We start from the raw sequence: 20731 nt of genomic DNA, 5'->3' as shown, positions 1-20731 counted from the left end.
TCAAACTGGATGGGAGTCAGGGTCAGAAGTTTGAGGCCAGGCTGGAACCAGGACTGTACTGGAGGTGAAGCATAAGGGCAAGAGGAGAGGCAAGGATCAAGCTCTGAGCAGGAGCACAGTGGGAACAGGAGTGAAGGCAGGGGTAAGACAGGAGCAGAGCAGGAACAGCGTTGGGTGCAGGAGGCAGGCACAAGCAGGGTCCAATGCAGCCACAACAGGAAACCACCTTGTTGGTGGGACAAACTTCCTGTTCTTCCTCCTAGTTTAAATAGCGTAGCTGGACCAATTTGTGGAGCTAGGCAGTCCTCCAGTCAGAGCTCCCACGGCTAGTGCCTTGGCTGGGGCTATAGCCCTAGCTTCTGAGCCCATCCAGTTTCAGTAGCCATTGGGTGGAGGCCAGGATGTGGCAGCTGACTTGGAACTCCCAAGCCTGGATTCAACACTTGGGACATCCCACTGGGTGGGAAACAGCTCATGCCTTTAAATTAGGTGGGGGAATGAGGATCAGTTAAGCAAACTCTGTCTGGAATTCCAGAGCATAAAAATGCAATAGTATCTGTAAACCGTGCTGCTTTTAGGGCTCTTGGTGTGAGGGTGTCTATATGGCTGTAATGGGATCCTACTCAGCCATCACTATTTCAAATCTCTGCATTTTCACAACTACTTCAGGTTAGGTGACGAGACAGCAAGTGTGAAAAATCGGAACGGGGTAGAGGGTAATAGGACTCTATATAAGACAAAGCCCCAAATATTGGGACTGTCTCTATAAAATCAGGACATCTGGTCACCTAACTTAAGGTGTTGGTGAAGTCAAACAGAGCCATGTGGCTGAACCTGATTGTGAACATGGCCAAACCAAGAGCAAAGTAACCGCAGAACCAAGTGAAATACAGTAGAACCTCAAAGATACCAACACCAGAGTTACAGACTGACTGGTCAACTGGACACCACGGAGAACCGGAAATAAGCTATCAGGCAGCAATGGAGACAACCCCACCCCCGCAAACAAACCAACAAATACAGTACTGTACCGTGCCCGTACTCCATTTTAAAGGTAGGCAGATCTGGACTGCCTGTCCCCGTCCCCAACTCCCTACTTACCATGGGTTAGGACAGCCACTTACTGATAGGAGGTGGTGAATGCTGTTTTCCCCTCTCCCTCCCCACTGGCTGGAAGGGGAACAAGCTTGCAAGCTCAGTCTAGGAAAGTATCAGGGGGTAGCCGTGTTAGTCTGGATTTGTAAAAGAAGCAAAGAGTCCTGTGGCACCTTATAGACTAACAGACGTACTGGAGCATGAGCTTTCGTGGGTGAATGTGTCCGACGAGTGGGTATTCACCCACGAAAGCTCATGCTCCAATACGTCTATTAGTCTATAAGGTGCCACAGGACTCTTTGCTGCTTTTACAGAGTCTAGGAAAGAAACTTTCTGAGTTGCTACTGAAACATAGCCTGGAGTTTAAGCTGCTGGAGCTGGAGCCAGAGCTGCCTGCACACTGCACTCTGGAGGAGCAGCTCAGTTTTAAAGGACCAGGTGCCTCACTCATCAACTTTGCAGCCAGGGGGCTAGAACCAGCTGTCTGTCCCCACCCCCACTCACCGGGCAGCCACTGTAGAACTCTGAGCCCTTGCTTAGCAGTCCGCCCTGAGGAGCATCCCATAACAGCTTGTTCAGAGTTACGAACAACCTCCATTCCCGAAATGTCCGTAACTCTGAGGTTCTACTGTACTTAGTACTGCTGCTTTATTTATTTGGCTCAGATAAGTATGTGAAATGGAAGAGTTGTTGAAACCAAAATAGGAAGAGAGGGAAGGAACAATGCTACTGATAATGTAGACTGTGTCCTGCCACAGTAACTGACCTCAAGATCTCATGAAACCAAACAATACCAGGAACAGCGTGACTGATCTTAAAACCGTGAGAGACTGGCTAGGTCAGGATTGCAATCTCTCCACAGAATGGAGTCACATTTGAAATATTTCCTTTGTAGTTCCAGCAAAATTTTGCCTTTTTATTTTAAAAGCTTTTCAGATGTTATCCACTGGATTGCTTATTGGTAGTCAAGGTTCTATTAGGACACTGGAAATCCTGAGACTTCTCAAACAGGAAGAGAGTAGATAAAATATCTCACAGATGCAATTCTTAGCAAATAACAGAAGCATGAGAATATTTGAGACTTGGAGCGTTTTTTATTTTTTTTTACTACCTCAGTTGTTAATGCTGCTTATAGTTTATTTGAACCATATTTATATAGCACCATAACTGGACTTGGTGCTTGACTGAAATAAGACGCTGCCCCGTACCCTGAAGAATTGCACTGTGGATCAAAAGAAAGGAGCAGAAGTAGGGAGAGCCAAGATACTTTTATGTTTTGCATTAGGCTTCTAAGCTATGGTGTTCTGTTTTTTTCATCCAAGGCCTGGCTAGGGCAAGCAAAGAGGAGTAGCTGGCCCAGGAACGGACTCAAGCAGTGTCAGGTAGGATTTGGAAGCGAGTGAGGGTTTGTGGCACACTGGCAGAGGGTTCCAGAAGCAGGAGGCAGAAAGAGGTGAGAGTATGGAGAGTAGATGGAGCAAGGAAGTGAGAATGGGCAAAATACAGTGGGGTATGTGTATACTATGGAACGTCCAGTGCCCCAGGGAGCTCTGAACTTGACATGGAAGGTGACGGGTTGGTGAAATGATGCCAAAGTGTGGCAACGTGGTCAAAATTGCAGGAAAGCGGGGGCACTGCACATGACTGTTGCATGGCATGAAGACTGGATAGTCGTCAAGGCCCGAGAGGAGCAGCTGATGGAAGTCTCAATGAGCGAACTATGGCATGAGCCAGGGCTTAGCAGTATGGGGGAAGGAAGACGTCCTTCAGTGCTAGCACAGACTGGGTAGAACAGAGCTGCACCTCCTCGGTTCTACCCACTGGCAGCAGTGGAAGAGTGGTGCTGAACCTCCCCAATCCCTGTCTTTTGTTTGTTTGTTTTTTAAAAAAGGCCCTGACCTATCCTCTCTCTAGCAGGGTGGCACCTGCTGCTTCCAGCTCTCCCCACTCCCTGTCCCAGCTCCTGTCTATATTGGGTGTTTTAGGGCACCCAGTATCTAGGTCTGTGTGGCTTGTGCACACCATTCCCTTCCCTTTTGGGGTTCAGGATTTCTTGTGTCTGTGGCACGCTCCCATCTCTGCAGCAGAGGTCCTCCTGCTGGCTGCTTCTCTCCTGTCCTCAAGTTCAGCAGTTTCTCGTTGGAATCTGTTTTTGAAGCTTTTCTGTTGCAAAATTGCCACCTTTAGGTCTGTTACTGAGTGGCCAGAGAGGTTGAAGTGTTGTCCTACTGGTTTTTGAATGTTAGGATTCCTGATATCAGATTTGTGTCCATTTATTCTTTTGCGTAGAGACTGTCCAGACAAATGCTCAAATAAATTTGTTAGTCTCTAAGGTGCCTCAAGTACTACTGTTCTTTTTGCAACAGAAAAGCTTCAAAAACAGACTCCAGCGAGAAACTGCTGAACTTGAATATGCAAATTAGACACTATCAATTTAGGCTTGAATAGACACTGGGAATGGCTGAGCCATTACACACATTGAATCTATTTCCCCATGTTAAGTGTCCTCGCACCTCTTGTCATACTGTCTGTAATGGGCCATCTTGATTATCACTACAATTTTTTTTTCTCTTTAATTAATTAGCCTCTTAGAGTTGGTAGGACAACTCCCACCTTTTCATGTTCTCTGTATGTATATACATCTCCTCACTATATGGTCCATTCTATGCATCCAGTGAAGTGGGCTGTAGCCCACGAAAGCTTATGGTCAAATACATTTTAGTCTTTAAGGTACCACAAGTACACCTGTTCTTTTTGAGGATACAGACTAACACAGCTGCTGCTTTGAAAACTTTCCTGAATGGGACTTTCCTGCCATGTTGCCCCACCCTCTGCTCCTTGGAATTTCCCCCAACATGCTCTTTCTGTTGCAGTTTCACTGCAGTGTTTTCCTGATGCTTTGGAGAGGTGCCTAAGGGGATTCCACTATGTCTTTTTCTGTTTCTGGCACACTGTGATCCCTAAAATACTTCTTATATTTACATTGAATTTAAACCCTTGGCAATATAACAATTAACACTTAAATGTAAGGCCAGATCCACGAGAGGGAGATAGGGCAACGTAACCAGGCAGTCAGCATGACTAGGCCAGACTCCTTGAAGACAGATTGTTTGCATTCTGGAACTGACATTTCACTTCCATGCAATTTAATTTTATACATTGCATTGAGTCATCATTGAAAATGCAAATTCTGCCTAAGCCAATATGAATCTTTGAGGCAGAAATTCTGCCTCATTTTGCTAGTTCTCTGTAGATTTTGTTGTCACCACCCATTCCTTTGTGCTTCTCTGGCCTGGTCTACACTACGCATTTAAACCGAATTTAGCAGCCTTAAACTGATTTAACCCTGTACCCATCCACACAACGAGGCCCTTTATATCGATATAAAGGGGTCTTTAAACCGGTTTCTGTACTCCTCCCCGATGCGAGGAGTAGCGCTGAAATCAGTATTGCCATGTCGGATTAGGGTTAGTGTGGCTGCAAATCGACGGTATTGGCCTCCGGGTGGTATCCCACAGTGCACCATTGTGACCGCTCTGGAAAGCAATCTGAACTCGAATGCACTGGCCAGGTAGAAAGGAAAAGCCCCGGCGAACTTTTGAATTTCATTTCCTGTTTGCCCAGCATGGAGCTCTGATCAGCACGGGTGGCCATGCAGTCCCCAAATCCCAAAGAGCTCCAGCGTGGACCGTATGGAGATACTGGATCTGATCGCTGTATGGGGAGAGAAATCTGTTCTATCAGAGCTCCGTTCCAGAGAACGAAATGACAAAGCATTTGAAAAAATCTCCAGGCTATGATAGACAGAGGCCACAGCAGGACTCAACACAGTGCTGCGTGACAAGCGTAACGGAAAGCCAAAGAATCAAATGGACGCTCAAGGAGGGAGTAGGGGGACTGAGGACTCCAGCTATCCCACAGCCCCGCAGTCTCGAAAAGCATTTGCATTCTTGGCTGAGCTCCCAATGCCTGAAGGGTCAAAAACATTGTCCCGGGTGGTTCAGGGTATATGTTCGTCAATTTACCCCCTCCCTCCCCGTGAAAGAAAAGGGAAAAAATCGTTTCTGCCTTTTTCAATGTCACCTATGTCTACTGCATGCTGCTGGTAGACAGACGGTGCTGCTTGAACAGCAGCCTTTCCTTTCCTGATGACAGACAGTACAAAATGGTGGAAAACCATCATCATCATCCGTGAGTGCTCCTGGCTGGCCTTGGTGAGGTCGGCCGGGGGCGCCTGGGTAAAAATGGGAATGATTCCCTGTCATTCCTGGCAGATGGTACAAAATGCTTGTAACCGTCCTCATCATAGCAGCTGGAGGCCTGAGCTCCATCAGCCCCCCCCCCCGCCTTTCATGTTCTAAAGAAAAGATTCTGTACTCCCCCCCCCTGGACTATAAGCTGGACTATCATAGCAGCTGGAGGCTGCCTCCCCTCATTTTATCTCACTAAAAAGTTCAGTGTTTCTTATTCCTGCATTCTTTATTACTTCATCACACAAATGGGGACACTTGCCACGGTAGCCCAGGAGGGTTGGGGGAGGAGGGAAGCAACGGGTGGGTTGTTGCAGGGGCACCCCCTAGAATGGCATGCAGCTCATCATTTCTGCGGGATCTCTGGGCTCTGACATGGAGCGGCTGTGCTCTCTGGCTCTCTAGTAGACTTGCCCCATATTCTAGGCAGGACTGACTCTATTTTTAGACAAAACATAAAGAAGGGAATGACCGGGAGTCATTCCCATTTTTGTCCATGTGCCCCAGCCGACCTCAGCAAGGCCAGCCAGGAGCACCCATGACAGCAGCAGACGTACAAAAGGATTGATAACCGTCATCGCCAATTTCCAATTTCAAACGGTGCAAAATGACTGACAACCATCATCTCATCGCCAATTTACAATGGCAGACGGTGCAATAGGGATGGTAACCATCTCTGCTACCTTGCAAAGGCAAATGAATGCTGCTGTGTAGCACTGCAGTACCGCCTCTGTCAGCAGCATCCAGTACACATACGGTGACAGTGACAAAAGGCAAAACAGGCTCCATGGTTGCCATGCTATGGCGTCTGCCAGGGCAATCCAGGGAAAAGGCGCAAAATGTTTGTCTGCCGTTGCTTTCACGGAGGAAGGATTGAGTGACGACATTTACCCAGAATCACCCGCGACACTGTTTTTGCACCATCATGCATTGAGATCTCAACCCAGAATTCCAATGGGCGGGGAGACTGCGGAACTATGAGATAGCTACGGGAATAACTACCTAGGTCAACGCTCCAGAAATCGACGCTAGCTTCGGTACATGGACACACACCACCGAATTAATGTGCTTAGTGTGGCCGCGTGCACTCGACTTTATACAATCTGTTTTACAAAACCAGTTTATGTAAAATCGGAATAATCCTGTAGTGTAGACATAGCCTAAATGCGCTTATGAGCTACTTGGACAGTACCCCTGTGGTGAGCAGCCTTGGACTGTGCTAACAGTGCACAATAACATAATTCCAAAAAGACCCAGGGAAAGGTACCCTCAGGAATATATGAAAAGACTGAACTATTTTCATTTCGATCAACAACCCAGGACCATTGCTTGGAAAATTTAAAAGGCCCTGAAAGTATTTGTACTAGTCTTCCAAAGCTTTTCTAGTCCTGGCAGGTCAAAAGATACTTGACCTTTTAAAATCAAATCTCTCTGATTACTGTGTTGGCTTCCTCCACACTTGATTCCAATATGTCTGTCTTATGTGAGATTTCAAACACTAGGGGAATGATTAATGCATTGTATTATTACTGAAGTGCAATCTGTGTACTAGGCCTGGCCTCTTATAGACATGTAGGAAGAAATACGGTAGCTCCCTAGCACTGCAGAGCAGATACTATGCATGGAAGGTCTACAAATGGAGGGTGGAGCTGATTGCAGTGTGGTGGGCAGAGAAGCTTAATATGCCGCTAATTTTGTTGGGTGGTCTTTTATTTATTAGCATATGATATACCTTTTGGGAGCATGGTTTCTGATCTGTGTTTATTTCGAATGCAACCTTGGTCTTTAGTTCTAGCTGGTTTTGAGACAGCAGCTGCCAAAATCACATCTGAATGTGAATAGGTGAGAGGGGGAAAACAAGTGATGATCTCAATTATCTGATTTTTAACATTACGATTTCATGACTTGGATATGCAGAATTGCTGTGTATGCCGTAGAGCTGAGACCCTAAGCTCTTTAGTGAGATATTTCTGTTTACAGCATACACTTGAAAATGAAGACTCTGAATCGATCCGTAGCATCTTAAACTGGTGCCTTTTAGAAGCCTCCCCAGCAGTACAGGTAGCCATTCTGGACTCTGGTCCACTGTAGTTTTTGCTCCCTCATTATATACTAACGTAGACTAAGATGTAACTCTTAGTAATGCCCTTGCAGTTACTGACATGGGCCACATGCAGTCATTTACTGTGTGTCTTTTTCAAGCTATTTCTGCTGCTGCCACAGCAGTTTGCTTTGAAGAGTCCCCCAGTCTCCAGCACAATGCAGCACCTTTTCTAGCATTAGCATGCCCTTGCAGAGCATGGCAGGATGTGTCTCAATGTTCTCTGGACGTGGCTGTGCCATTCTTCCCAGTCTTACAACAATTTCATCCCATTATTTGCCTCTTTCTTTAGTGATGGTCCCATCTGTCGAATCTGCCATGAAGGTGGAAATGGGGAGGGGCTGCTTTCTCCCTGCGACTGCACAGGAACACTGGGGACCGTGCACAAGAGCTGCCTGGAAAAATGGCTCTCCTCCTCCAACACTAGTTACTGTGAGCTCTGCCACACTGAGTTTGTCGTAGAGAGAAGACCAAGGCCCCTCACAGAGGTACCACTTTCCTCCTGCTTGGCTTTTCATATGTTATTTTCTTTGCCTTTGAAGGAAAATGACTGATGTAACAGTTTTTAATTCCGTTCCCTTGGGCCCTGCATTCAGCCTGTCTGTAAAGCTGTGTATTTAGCAAAACATGAACCATCTCCTTCCTTCAGTGTTTTTTTAAAAATTGAACCTGCATAGTTTATTTTTAAGAGTTGCATAACTTAGTTTAGGCCCTACATATAGGTGAAACAGTCTCCCAGAGTCTCATGGTGGATTATTCTTAACCAGAGCTTTGTTTTGGACGTAGACAATTTGATCATACCTTTTAATGCACTATAACCAGCAATGATTAAAAAAATTACTAGGAAATAGTCATTTTTCCTTAATTTTAATAATAACTAATATAATGTGAGGAGTATATATGACACATTATAAAAATGCCCTGACATAGTAACTTAAGCTGTAAGAAATCTATGGAAGAGCAGAGTCCATGCCTTTGGTCTGGCCGGGAGTTGGCTGAGAGTCAGGTGTATCCCCTAGAGGAGGGTTGGAGAATGGGGGTCAGTATATTTGTTGTTAGCCTCCTTAGAGTCAGACAAAATTGGGTGAATGAGGAGGCCAGAGAACTATAAATTTGCCTTTATGATTGAGACTGCAAACAAAAACACTGTGGAAATGCAGAATTGTTGTTTTCATTTGCCCTGTTGTCCATACATAAGTAGAATTCTGTCTTGTATGTGGTGTCCCCTTTATTAACTTAATGTTCATGTGTAACGTGGCTTCGAGAAGTGTCATTTTTCCTTCCCTATCCTCCCTGTATTTTGACATCTAAATATCTCAATGTTGCATTAACTTAGTTCTCTTGCATTTAATTTCCTTGGTGTATCTTGCCCATAAATATGAGGCTTGGTATACTTTTGATGCTGTGTGTCATGGACCAGTCCTTGGTGAGTGACCCTGACACACATGAAAGCATTTGGTTTGTAGGTCAGAAAGTTCGGTTCCTTCCCCTCTTTAGATAGGTCTGTTCTGGCTGTTTGTAGTGTCACATCTCCTGCTTATTGCAAAGGTCATTCTATACAGGAGAGGAAGATATCTTTGACCAACTGAACTTTCAGACTTATTAAATTACTGTGCAGCTATTATACTATACCTGCTGAAGAACTTGGGCCTTCTGCTTAGAGTGAGCATATCTAAAACATCACTGAGCTTGCAGATGTTTCCCCTGGGATGAATAAATAAATTGTGAGTTACAGTGCAAGAGGGCAGTAGCTGAGTTAGTCAGAAAACATGATTTTCCTAAATAGGCCTGATGAGGTTTCAAAGCTAAATAGATTTGAAACTTGTTAGAATCATAGGGGTAGAAGGGACCACAAGGGTCATCTAGTCTTCCCCCCCCCGCCTCAAGATGCAGGATTTATTGTGTCTAAACCATCCCAGACAGGTGGCTGCAACGTTCTTTTGAAAACCTCCCACAGAGCACCTTCCACAGCCTCCCTAGGCAGTCTGTTCCATTGTCCTAACACTGAGGAAGTTTTTCCTGAGATTTTAATCTAAATCTGTTATGCTGAAGTTTGAATCCATTGCCTCTTGTCTTGCCCTCTGTGAAAAGAGAACAACTTTGCTCCATCTTTTTTATGGCAGCTTTTCAAGTATTGGAAGTTGCTCACCTCTGGATCCTTTCCAGTTTCTCCATATCCTTTCTATACATTGGTGACCAAAATTGGACGCATATTCCAGCTGAAGTCTAATCAGCACCAAGTAGAGCAGTTTTCTCACTTCCCATGACTTGCATGCTATGCCGCTGTTAATGCAACCTAAAATTGCATTGCTTTTTTTGCAACAGCATCTCATTCTGACTCATGTTGAGGTTGTGATCCACCACAACTCCCAGATCCTTCTCAACAGTGCTGCAGCCAAGCCAGTTATCCCACACTTCGTGCATTTTGGTTTTTCTTCTCTAAGTGTAGCCCCTTACATTTGTCTTTGTTGAATTTTATTTTGTTGTCGATAGCTCAGTTCTCCAGTTTATCAAGATCCCTTTGTATTTTAGCTCTGTCCTCCAAAGTGTTGGCAGCCACCCTAGCTTTGTGCCATCTGCAGATCTGATCAGCATGCTCTCTAGTCCTACATCCTGGTCATTAATAAAGATGTTAAACATCACCGGAGCCAGAACAGACCTCCGTGGAACCTCACTTGAAACCTCTCTCCAGTCTGACATAATTCCATTAACAGAGACCAACACCTACAAAATCTTCACCAAGCATTGTCAAAACTACGATACCCACACAAGGAAATAAGGAAACAGGTCAACAGAGCCAGACATGTACCCAGAAGCCTCCTACTGCAAGACAAGCCCAGGAAAGAAACCAACAGAACTCCACTGGCCATCACATATAGTCCCCAGCTTACCTCAAAAAGCTAGGAATCCAAGTTTTCCCTTACCTAGATGACTGGCTCATTCATGCAAGTCGCAAGTAACAGACTGCATTCGGCAGACTCTGCATCTGTTTGCCATTTCAGGCCTGAAAGTAAATGAAGAGAAGTAATACTGACTCCAGCAAAAAATAGAATCTATTGGAACCATTCTTGACTCCACAAGAACAATGGCTTATCTACCTCCAGAGAGATTCCAAGCCATACTAAACCTACGAACCCACCTGCGAACTCAATCCAAGACATCAATGAGAACTTGTTTCAGATATGTGGCCTCCTGCACCTTCTTAAATCAGCATGCCAGACTTCACTTTTATTTCATGCAGGAGTGGCTGAAGTCTGCATATCAGCCAAGCAAACATCAACTGAGCGTGCTAGTATACGTTACACCACAAGTTCTGTCCTCATTCTCTCTTCCACTACCTACAAAGATGTTGATGACAGATGCCTCCACATTAGGACAGGAGGCCCGTTTAGATAACCTCCAAACACAAAATATATGGATTCCTCAGGAAGTAAGACTCCACATAAATGTTCTGGAGCTAAGAGCCATTTGTTCAGCATGCTCAGTTTTTTGGCCGTGTTTTCTCTTTGGGAATTTTGTACCCATCATGAAATAATTCTGAGGGTGGTTTATTTGATAGGGATGCACAGACCATGCTAGCAGATCACCTCAGCAGACAACTTTCAAGTAACCATGAGCGGCCCATAAATGATAGCATAATTCAAGACATATTACTCAGGGGGAAGGAAGGTGGGGGAGTAATCCCACCGTCTCTCTTTGCCTCCAGAGATAACAGGAAGTGTGAACACTTTTGGTCCAGAGGGAGTCAGAATTGGGGATCCCTGTCCAATACATTCCTGATTCCATGGTCCTCAAGCTTACTGTATGCACACACTCCCCCACCACCAGTCCATTAGTCCCCATCTTCTAAGAAAGTGGTTAGGCAGGGCTCAGCCAGAANACACTTTGCTGCTTTTACAATTCCATTAATAGTTACTCTTTGTTTGCAGTTGTTTAACCAATTATGTATCCACTTAATGGTAGTTCTGCCAAACTTGCATTTCTCCAGCTTACCTATCAGAATGTTATGTGGGACTGTGTCAAAAGCCTTGCTGAAGTCCAGATATATTATGTCCACTGCATTCCCCCTATCCACCAACCAGTTATCCCGTCAGAAAAGGAAATCAAGCTGGTTTGGCATGATTTGTTTTTGGTGAATCCATGCTGGCTGCTAGTGTTACCTTGTTCATCCTCCAAGTATTCGCAAATTGAATATTTTATACATTGCTCTAGTAGCTTCCCAGGTATGGTATGTTAGGCTGACTGGTCTATAGTTCTCTGGCTCCTCCTTTCCTCCCCTTTTAAAAAAAATGGGTGCTACATTAGCCCTTCTCCAGTCTTCTGGGACCTCTACTGTCCATGCTTTTGCAAATATTGCCAGTGGGTCCGAGATTTCTTCAGTTAATTCCTTCAGTACCCTCGGGTGCATAGCTTCTGTTCCCACAGATTTGAATTCAGTCAAATTGGTCAGAAGATCTCTGACATGTTCTTTGCTTATCCAGACCTGCATCCCTTCCCCTTTATTGTCTATGGTAAGTTCACTATGGTCGTCCAGTCACGTGTTATTTTCTGTGAGAAGACTGAAGCTAAGTAAGCATTAAGCAGCTCTGCCTTCCCATCATCTTCCGTTATCAGCTCACCTTCTCCATTGAGCAGCAGATCCACACCATCCTGACATATTTGAAGAACCACTTCTTGTTGTCTCTAACATTCCTTGCCAGCTGTAACTCATTCTTTGCCTGAGCTTTTCTGATTTTTGTCCCTACACACTTGTACTATTCCCATGTATACTTCCTGGGTGAAATGCACCTCCTTTCATGTACTGTATGTATCCATTTTGGTTTTTAGATTGTTAAAAAGCTCCCTGTGCAGCCATGTTGGCCTCCTCTGGCTCTTCTTACCTTTTCTCTGCGCTAGAATAGCTTGATGTTGAGCCTCTAGTATAGGGGTCAGCAACCTTTCAGAAGCGGTGTGCCAAGTCTTCATTTAGTCACTCTAATTTAAGGTTTCGTGTGCTGATAATACATTTTAATGTTTTTTAGAAGGTCTCTCTCTACAAGTCTATATATTATATAACTAAACTAATGTTGTATTATAAAATAAACCAGGTTTTCAAAATGTTTAAGAAACTTCATTTAAAATTAAATTAAAATATTGACCTTGCGGCGCCGGCCCGCTCAGCCCACTACAGCTCAGGGGTTCCATCCACCGGCTCCTGCCAGCCGGGATTCCAGCTGCCGGATCTGCTCACCCCGCTGCTGGTCTGGGGTCCCAGCCCTGCCCACATACAGTGAGTACCTACCTTCTCCCTGGTTCTGGCCCATTCTGTTCTTCTCTCTGCACTGAGCTGAGGGTGGGAGTGGACCGAGCACAGGGCTGGGGGTGAAGGGTCTGACTAGGAGCTAGAATGAGGGAGGGGGCTCAGGGTTGGGACAGGAGGTTGGGTATGGGGGCACTTACTGGGCACTCCCATTGGTGTGAGGGTGCAGGTGGAATGTGAGGGGGGTGCAGGAACTTCTGTTTGGTGCTCAGGGTGGGTGGGGATGTGCAGGGTGCATGGGATGTGGGGCTGGGTTGGGTGGTGCGAGCTCAGGCTGGCTCATGGGGAGATGAAGGAGTCAACAGAGGGCGGGTGGTACAGAGCTCAGGGCAGGGGCTGAGGTGTGTGTGTGTGTGTGGGCGGGGGTGCAGGCTCAGGCAGACGCTTCTGTGGGGAGGGTCAAGCTCAGGGCTGCGTGATGCCCCCCCAGAACTCCCAACCCCCCGTGCCTTGTCCCCTGACTACCCCTCCTCTGGGACCCACCCCCTATCTGCCCCCAGGATCCCACCCCTATCTAAGCCTCCCGCTCCTTGTCCCTGACTGCCTCCTAGAACCTACCCCTACCTGTCCCCTGACTGCCCAACCTTTATCACACCTCCGTACCCCCAGACAGAACCCCTGGACTCCAATGCCTATCCAACCGCACCCCGTCCCTGACGAGACCCCCCAGACTCTGGACCCATTAAAAAACTCCCCTCCAACCCGCCTGCCCCACCCCTTCCACACCCCTACCTCTGACACGCCCCCCCAGAATCCTGAGCTCTCCCAACCCCCCACCCTTAGTCCCTGACCACCTCCTCCAGAGACGCACCCCACTCTAACTCCCCCCCCCAGGACCCCGCTTCCTCGTCCCCTGAATGCCATGACCTGTATCTCCCCCCACCCCTAACAGACCCCAGACACTCCTCATGCTCCAGTCCACCCCCCTGCTCCGACTGCCCCTCCAGAGACCCTGCCCTAGCCACCCCCCGGATCCCCCACCACCATCCACCCACCCCTCCTGCCCCTGACGCCTCACCGTTATCCAACCCTCCCCCAGGCCCCGGACCCCTTACCATGAGGCTCTCTCCTCATCTGGAGCCCTGCTGCCATGCGCGTAGCCCTGCCCCTCAGAATTCTGCATGCCCCCAGGGCTCCGGATGAGCGGGGAGCGTCTTTCCCTCCCCATGGAGCTAAACACTGCCCCGTGGGAATGTGCAGCCCCGGCCCCCTGAGCGCTGTGCGCGTGGCGGCAGGGCTCCAGGGGGAGGGATCAGCAGCTTGCTGCACTTGGCCGGACGCTCCGGCCCGGGAGCACGGACCCTGTGTCTTGCCGCGCTGGCAGATTTTTAATGGCACACTGGAGTCCCGGCAGGCCCCAGCATGCCATTGAAAATCAGCTCACGTGCTGTCTTTGGCACATGTGCCATAGGTTGCCGACCCCTGCTCTAGTATTACATCTTTTAGGAACTGCCAGCCCCCTCTGGCTCCTTTTCTTCCTAATTGATCTTTCCATGAGATAGTGCCTACTATTTCACTGAATTGGTTGAAATCCATGTTTCTGAAGCCTAGTGTCTTTGTTTTGCTGTTCTCATGTCCTCCTTTCCATAGAATCTTGAATTCATCAGAGCATGATAACTTCTTCCTAAATTCCTGACCATCTTCACATTTGCAACTAATTTGTCTCTGTTCGTCAAAACCAGATCCACAATGGATGGACCCTCTACTTGTTTCCTACACATTTTCAGAATTTGCAGGACATATTAAGTTTTGCTGTAATAGTCTTCCAACAGATATAAGGGAAGTTAAAATCCTCCGTTAATATTTGCTCATGTGTGTTAACTAATCTTGTTACCTGCTTGTAGACTGACTCCTCCACTTCCTCTTCCTCATTTGGTGGACTTGTCAAACAAATGGTCACAGCAGACAGATACTCAGATATTCACCCTACCAGCCAACAACACAGCCCCTCTAATACAGCACCTACCTCAAGAACACTCACCGTAGCTCCTCTCGGATGGTTCCCAGACTCCCTCTGTTTGCTTCTCCTCTGTTCGCTGCTCCTTAAGATCGCAGCTGGCTGCCTTTTTATAAGACTGCTGGCTTGAAGCAACTGCCCCTCAAAGCCTCTCCTGGTTCACACTTCAATTAACCACTCAAGGCCCACCTGGAACAAAGCACTTCCAATTCACACTTTCCAAACAAACACACACAGTCTAATCAGTACATGACTAGATGATAGTCTGATAATGCCTGTTGTTACTAGTTATGATGGCAACAACAAGAACGTGTCATATTGCCAAATCACCAGACATTGCCAGATCACCAGACAAGAAGTTGCTTAGCTTGGTGAGCCATTGGCTGAGAGTCCTTCAAAAGAGTCTGTGGAACACTCACCTTTAGTGGATCTCATTGATCTATCCCATCACCTAAGGAAATTCCTTGTAAACTTCTTCCCCCACTATTCACTTCATATTCGGGTTGGGCAGCTTGGAGAAGGAGCGGATGGGGCTTTTATCAAGACTATTTAAGCAGCTGCAGAGGAAGGCTGGCATGGAGGTTTTATTTCTTATCGTCTTCCGTTTTTGTAAACTGAAGAAAGTCTCCCCTTGGAGGTTTTCCCCAGATCTGTTAGTGACTACTCTTATCAGAAGGAAAACTCCACAATAGAAGAATCTGGAGATCTAGTTGAGGTGCCCGCAGTTCCCATAATCTTCCCCTTGTGTGTGCTCTCATTCCTACCAGGGGATTTCATTGTGATCTTGCTCCACCCAGGCAGGGTTATAGAATGGGATACATGCAACTCAGCTTACAGTAGAAATGTATTTGTCCCAATGATTCTGCTACATAGCCTGATGGTTTGGAGCTCACAAGATCATATACTCTATAACATTTACTAGGGCAGGGCCTGTATCTCAGCTGTGATGATACTGATATGCCCAGCAGCACTTGGGTTATTTAACCTTACACAGGTTTTCCATATCTGGTACCTAAATAGGACATCCAAATCCTGCACTTAAGTGCTAGTAAAAGCATCCAAGTGCATAAAACAGAAATATATATGTTGATGTGAGCTAAGTACAGCATTTGCACATCCTGTTTAGGCACTTTATGTCTGAGAGCCATCTATTTTTAGTGACACTTTCAGGTTTGTGATTGGCACGGGTTTTGAGGTGACATAAAATAGCTTTGTAAAATCTAATGGTGAGGAAACTCACTGCTGCTTTTGCTGTTTACTCAAGTCAACATTGGGAGAGGCCTGCATTTGGGAGTGTATCTCAACAGACCCATTGCTTGACCATGCAGGTTCTTCTGATGGCCATTGATAAGAGGCCAGAGCGTGGGAAAGGATGAGTGGTTTAAATTCCAAGGTGGCTGAATTAACAGCCAAAGATGATGAACTTCAAATTCTTATTGATGGCTTCAAGGAACACTCTGTCCAAATGGATTCTGCAGCCTTGATGACATAGTATGGATACATTCTAAAAACACAGAGGCAATGCAGTGAAAGAAAACAAAGTTTTGTGGTTACAACTAAAAATGGTCAAATCCAAATGAGACACAAATCTCAGTTGTGGTCACCAGGAAGTGAAGAAGCCCTCCGTTATTCTAATGTGAAGCTCGGCTTGTTGCCCTGTCAGAGAAAGCTAGTAGGTTGGTTTGACATGATTTATTCTTGACAAATCCATGCTGTTACTTATCACCTTATTATCTTCTAGGTGTTTGCAAATTGATTGCTTAATTATTTGCTCCATTATCTTTCTGGGTACAGAAGTTAAACTGACTGGTCTGTAATTCCCCTGGTTGTCCTTATTTCCCTTTTTATAGACTGGCGCAATATTTGCCTTTTTCCAGTCCTCTGGAATCTCTCCCTTCTTCCATGACTTTTCAAAGATAATTGCTAATGGCTCAGATATCTCCTTGGTTAGCTTCTTGAGTATTCTAGGGCCTGGGTTTCATTAGTGGGGGGGGTTCGAACTAAGATATGTAACTTCAGCTACACGAATAGCATAGCTGAAGTCGAAGTATCTTAGTTTGACTTACCTGGCCGTCCTCACAGCAACAAGTTGATCACCACGGCTCCACTGTCAACTCCGCTTACACCCCCTGCCGAGGTGAAGTACAGGCGTCGATTCGGGAATCGATTTATCGTGTCTAGATGAGACACGATAAATCAATCCCTGATACAGTGAACACGATCCGGCGGGTAGTATAGACGTACCCTTTGATGTATTTCATTAGGCCCTGGTGATTTTGAAGATGTCTAACTTGTCTAAGTAATTTTTAACTTGTTCTTTCCCTATTTTCACTGGCATTTTTACTGTTAGACGTCCAATCACTACTAAACTTTTGGAGGAAAACCAAAACCAAAATGTCATTTAGCACCTCTGCCATTTCCACATTTTCTGTTATTGTTATTTCTCCCGCCCTCCCCCGCATTGAGTAGCAGGCCTACCCTGTCCCCGGTCTTCGTCTGACTTCTAATGTATTTGTAGAGTGTTTGCTTGTTACTCTTTATGTATCTAGCTAGTTTAATCTTGTTTTGTGCCTTGGCCTTTCTAATTTTATCCCTAAATACTTGTGATATTTGTTTATATTCATCCTTTGTAATTTGACCTAGTTTTCACTTTTTGTAGGACTCTTTTTTGAGTTTCAGATCACTGAAGATCTCCTGGTTAAGCCAGGGTGGTCTCTTGTCATACTTCCTATCTTTCCTACACAGTGGGATAGTTTGCTCTTGTGCCCTTAATAATGTCTCTCTGAAAAACTGCCAACTCTCTTGAACAGTTTTTCCCCTTAGACTTGCTGCCCATGGGATCTTACTTACCAACCCCTGAGCTTACTAAAGTCTGCCTCCTTGAAATCCATTATCTTCATTGTGCTGTTTTCCCTCTTACCATTATGACTGAGTCTTTAATTACATGATCACATACTGTTTTTTTCCGCATGCCCCACCTCACTGAGTGCACGGGAAGGAGTTGCTCTGGTGAGTGAATCAAGGTTGGATAGTGAAGGAGCCTGTTGTCTGTGTATAGGTCCTCTACCTTGTCTATTTGTTGCAGAAGTTGGAAGATGTTGCTATTTGCAGAACTGGGACAGGCAGGAGGCCTGCCCAAAACTAAAGGCCTAACCCTCACCAAAGAGGAAGGAACCACTAAGCCCAGGCCACAGTTGAGTATTGGAAAGTGTGCAGCGAGTAAGACAGAGGATTGCAGGAAGAGAAAGGATGGTCTCATGGTTTAGGCAGTCGAATGCTGCCCTGGGGAATTGAATTCTGTCCCTGCCTCTGTCACAGAGTTCCTGCATGGTGCTGGGCAAGTCACTTCAACCAGATTTTTCACCAGTGAATCACCAATTATGTGTCCTCATTTTCTGCGTGCCTGACTTGGAACCACATGGTCTGATTTGCTGAAGTGCTGAGTGCTCACAGCTGCAACTGAAATCAACGGGAGCTGGGCTTTGAACATGTACAGCGCTGTACGATGCTAAGAACTATGAAGAATCTGGTTCTAAGCATCTCAAATTGGACACCCAAAACTTTTCACCTCTCTGTGCCTCAGTTGATCTGTAAAATGGAGATAATATCCAGTCATCTCCTAGGAGTGTTGCAGAAGTAACTAGATTTTTGTGAATCCCTCAGGTACCGTAGTGAGGAGCACCATGAAAAAGCCCTTGAGGAAATTAATAATTCTCCGTTTAGAGCAGGATTTGAATAATGTACAGACAGAAGGCCTGGAATCACACGCTGAAAAATGATGATAAAACAAAATATTGAATACTATCTCATTAAATGAACGCCATCTGGCCTATGCCCTAAATGAGGCAGGGGTTCTGTGGAAGAAAGATTTCAATTACATGATCACACGCTATATCTTAATGCATATACACAGAGTGGGAGTGAATTAAGGTTGTGGGGCAATCTTAATTCTGGCGTTCCCTAATGTTTGCTTGCCTTTGCTACATGGGTGATCTTTAAACATAGTGTTTTGTATGATTATAGTTGTGATCTGAGCACACTGGTTTCCAGCCAGTATTGTTCAAGGTCTTTCAGTCTTTAGAGCCTTTAAGAATAGACCCCTGACTATAAGAAATCAAAGTGCAGAGAATTGCTTTGAACCAGATGTTTCTACTTTAGTAAAACCATGTCAAGTGCAAACAAAAGGAATAATTACTCTGCAGGATTCATCTTAGAAAACACATCTAATATTTCAGGTGTTCAGAGAGGTTTTGCAATAACTATGAAACTCTTTCATTCCAGAGGTTTGCTGCTTATGACCAAAAGAAGACTTTGGTCTGATCAGTGGCAGTAGCCCAGTACATCAGTTAGTCTGTTTGTGGAGTCCGTTTGCTCTTGGGGGACGCACTGTGACAACTATAGAAGCTCTCCCTCTTTTAGGGCTTCAGGCAGAACTGTGTGAGCTGAGTCATTCATTGCTGAGTCTACACTTCCTTTCTCCCTAGGGGCCGTTCTCCAAGATGCTGCTGGGTTTCTGTTTCTATTGACACAGGCAGCCTTTTCTGGGAAAATATCACTGTTCTGCATGGACTTCATTAATCTCTCTGGCTGCTGCTTACTGCCAAAGCACTGAGTGGTCTGTTAAATGCTTTGGTACTTCCCTCTGCATTCTCTCCCCCCACGTCCCTCTCCCCTTTTCTGGCTGTGGGGGGGGGCAAGGGGGAAAGGATCCACCAAAATACTTTGATACCTATTTTTCTCTTTTTGTAAACGGTTTTAATCTTTGTCAGTTTTCCCCATTTGTGCCTGACCCTTGCCCGTTTGCCCTTCCTGGCTCTCAGATTGTCACTGAGTGTGTAACCGTCTGTGATTTCTCTTGTGTTTGGTGTAGGAATGTAAAATAGTAAATGGTTCACCGGTTAACTGGTAAGCATTAGTCTTACCGGTTAACTCGCCCTAACCATTAACCCCAGCTGCGCTGGCCAGCAGCCAGGCAGCCGGAGTGACCTCAGCCCCGGGCTGGCCAGAGCAGCCCCAGTCCCAGCAGTTAACCAGTTAAACTATATAATTTTAATCCTTTAAATGGTTAACTTTTTAAAATAATATTTACCTCCCTAGTTTGGAGCCCTTTGCTGGTTTCCTGTTGGAGGCTATTTATAGGGCTAATTTGCTCCTCTTTATTTTAACTATTTATTTAAACATTTTAAATCATTTTAACCCTTTCCTGTCCCCTGCTGCAGTGTTGTAAATGGGCTACCTAGAAACTGTGCCTAGCTACCTGCTATTAACAGGACGTGCCACCCGGTCGCTACCTGAGTCAGTGAGAGGCTGTCATTGACTGCCAGCCTCCTGATCCAGGAATAGATGATTTCCAGTCTCCTTTGGTACAAGCTGCAGCCCTAGAAGCTCCCAGCAGTTACAGTGCTACCTAAATATAACAACTCACTCCTGTCATTGGGAAGCTCATGCTCCAGGTGATGCTGACCTGCACTGAGTAATCAAGGTTTCCAGGGGGAACAAAACTGGTGTCTGAACTGATTTCCTACTCTCATTCCTGGGTTTGGCAGATGCGCTGTTAACTTCACAGCAGCAGCTGTAAAAAAGCCCAATGACAGATCAGTCCAACTGAAAGAGCAGCACACGTTATCTAAGAATCTAGAGAGAGAAATCATGTGAAGGTCAGGGCCAGTGAGACAATGGGCACACACTTTTGGGACTCACGCTGAAGAGTCATAACTTTACTAAAACCAGCTACCTAAAGGTATCATGTTTGGGTGATAAAATCCACCCTGAACCATCTCTGGTCTATCCCCAGTGCAACTAAGGTCTTAGGATATTTGTTAAATCCAAATATTTCGATATGTGTGTTTCAATAACCATTTTAAATTCCAAAAAGTTTTTTTCTCTTGCCAGTCACCCAATATTTTGACATTCAGACCTTGTTCATGTATTTACAACATTGTAAACTAATCTCTTGTAAATCCTTGCTTTGAAATGTATGAAGCGACCCAACAAAGAGCTCTATTTCTGTATCATCATCATCAGTGTTG

At 45.6% G+C, this 20731-nt stretch overlaps 1 protein-coding gene across 4 annotated transcripts in view; it reads left to right on the top strand.

The window, feature by feature from the left end:
* Positions 1-20731, top strand: part of MARCHF2 (membrane associated ring-CH-type finger 2) — a 103343-nt gene that overhangs the window by 55807 nt on the left and 26805 nt on the right. For all 4 annotated transcript variants that reach the window (XR_012656793.1, XM_032787451.2, XM_032787450.2 and 1 more), the window contains one exon: positions 7739-7934. Coding sequence is in view for 3 of the 4 variants with exons in the window: in XM_032787451.2 (XP_032643342.1) it covers positions 7739-7934 (196 nt within the window). In the remaining variant the exon portion in view is untranslated. The remainder of the gene's footprint in view (positions 1-7738; positions 7935-20731) is intronic.

This window comes from Chelonoidis abingdonii, chromosome 11, assembly GCF_003597395.2.
Source record: "Chelonoidis abingdonii isolate Lonesome George chromosome 11, CheloAbing_2.0, whole genome shotgun sequence".
NCBI classification, from domain to species: domain Eukaryota; kingdom Metazoa; phylum Chordata; order Testudines; family Testudinidae; genus Chelonoidis; species Chelonoidis abingdonii.
This window is presented reverse-complemented; position numbering and strand designations above follow the sequence as displayed.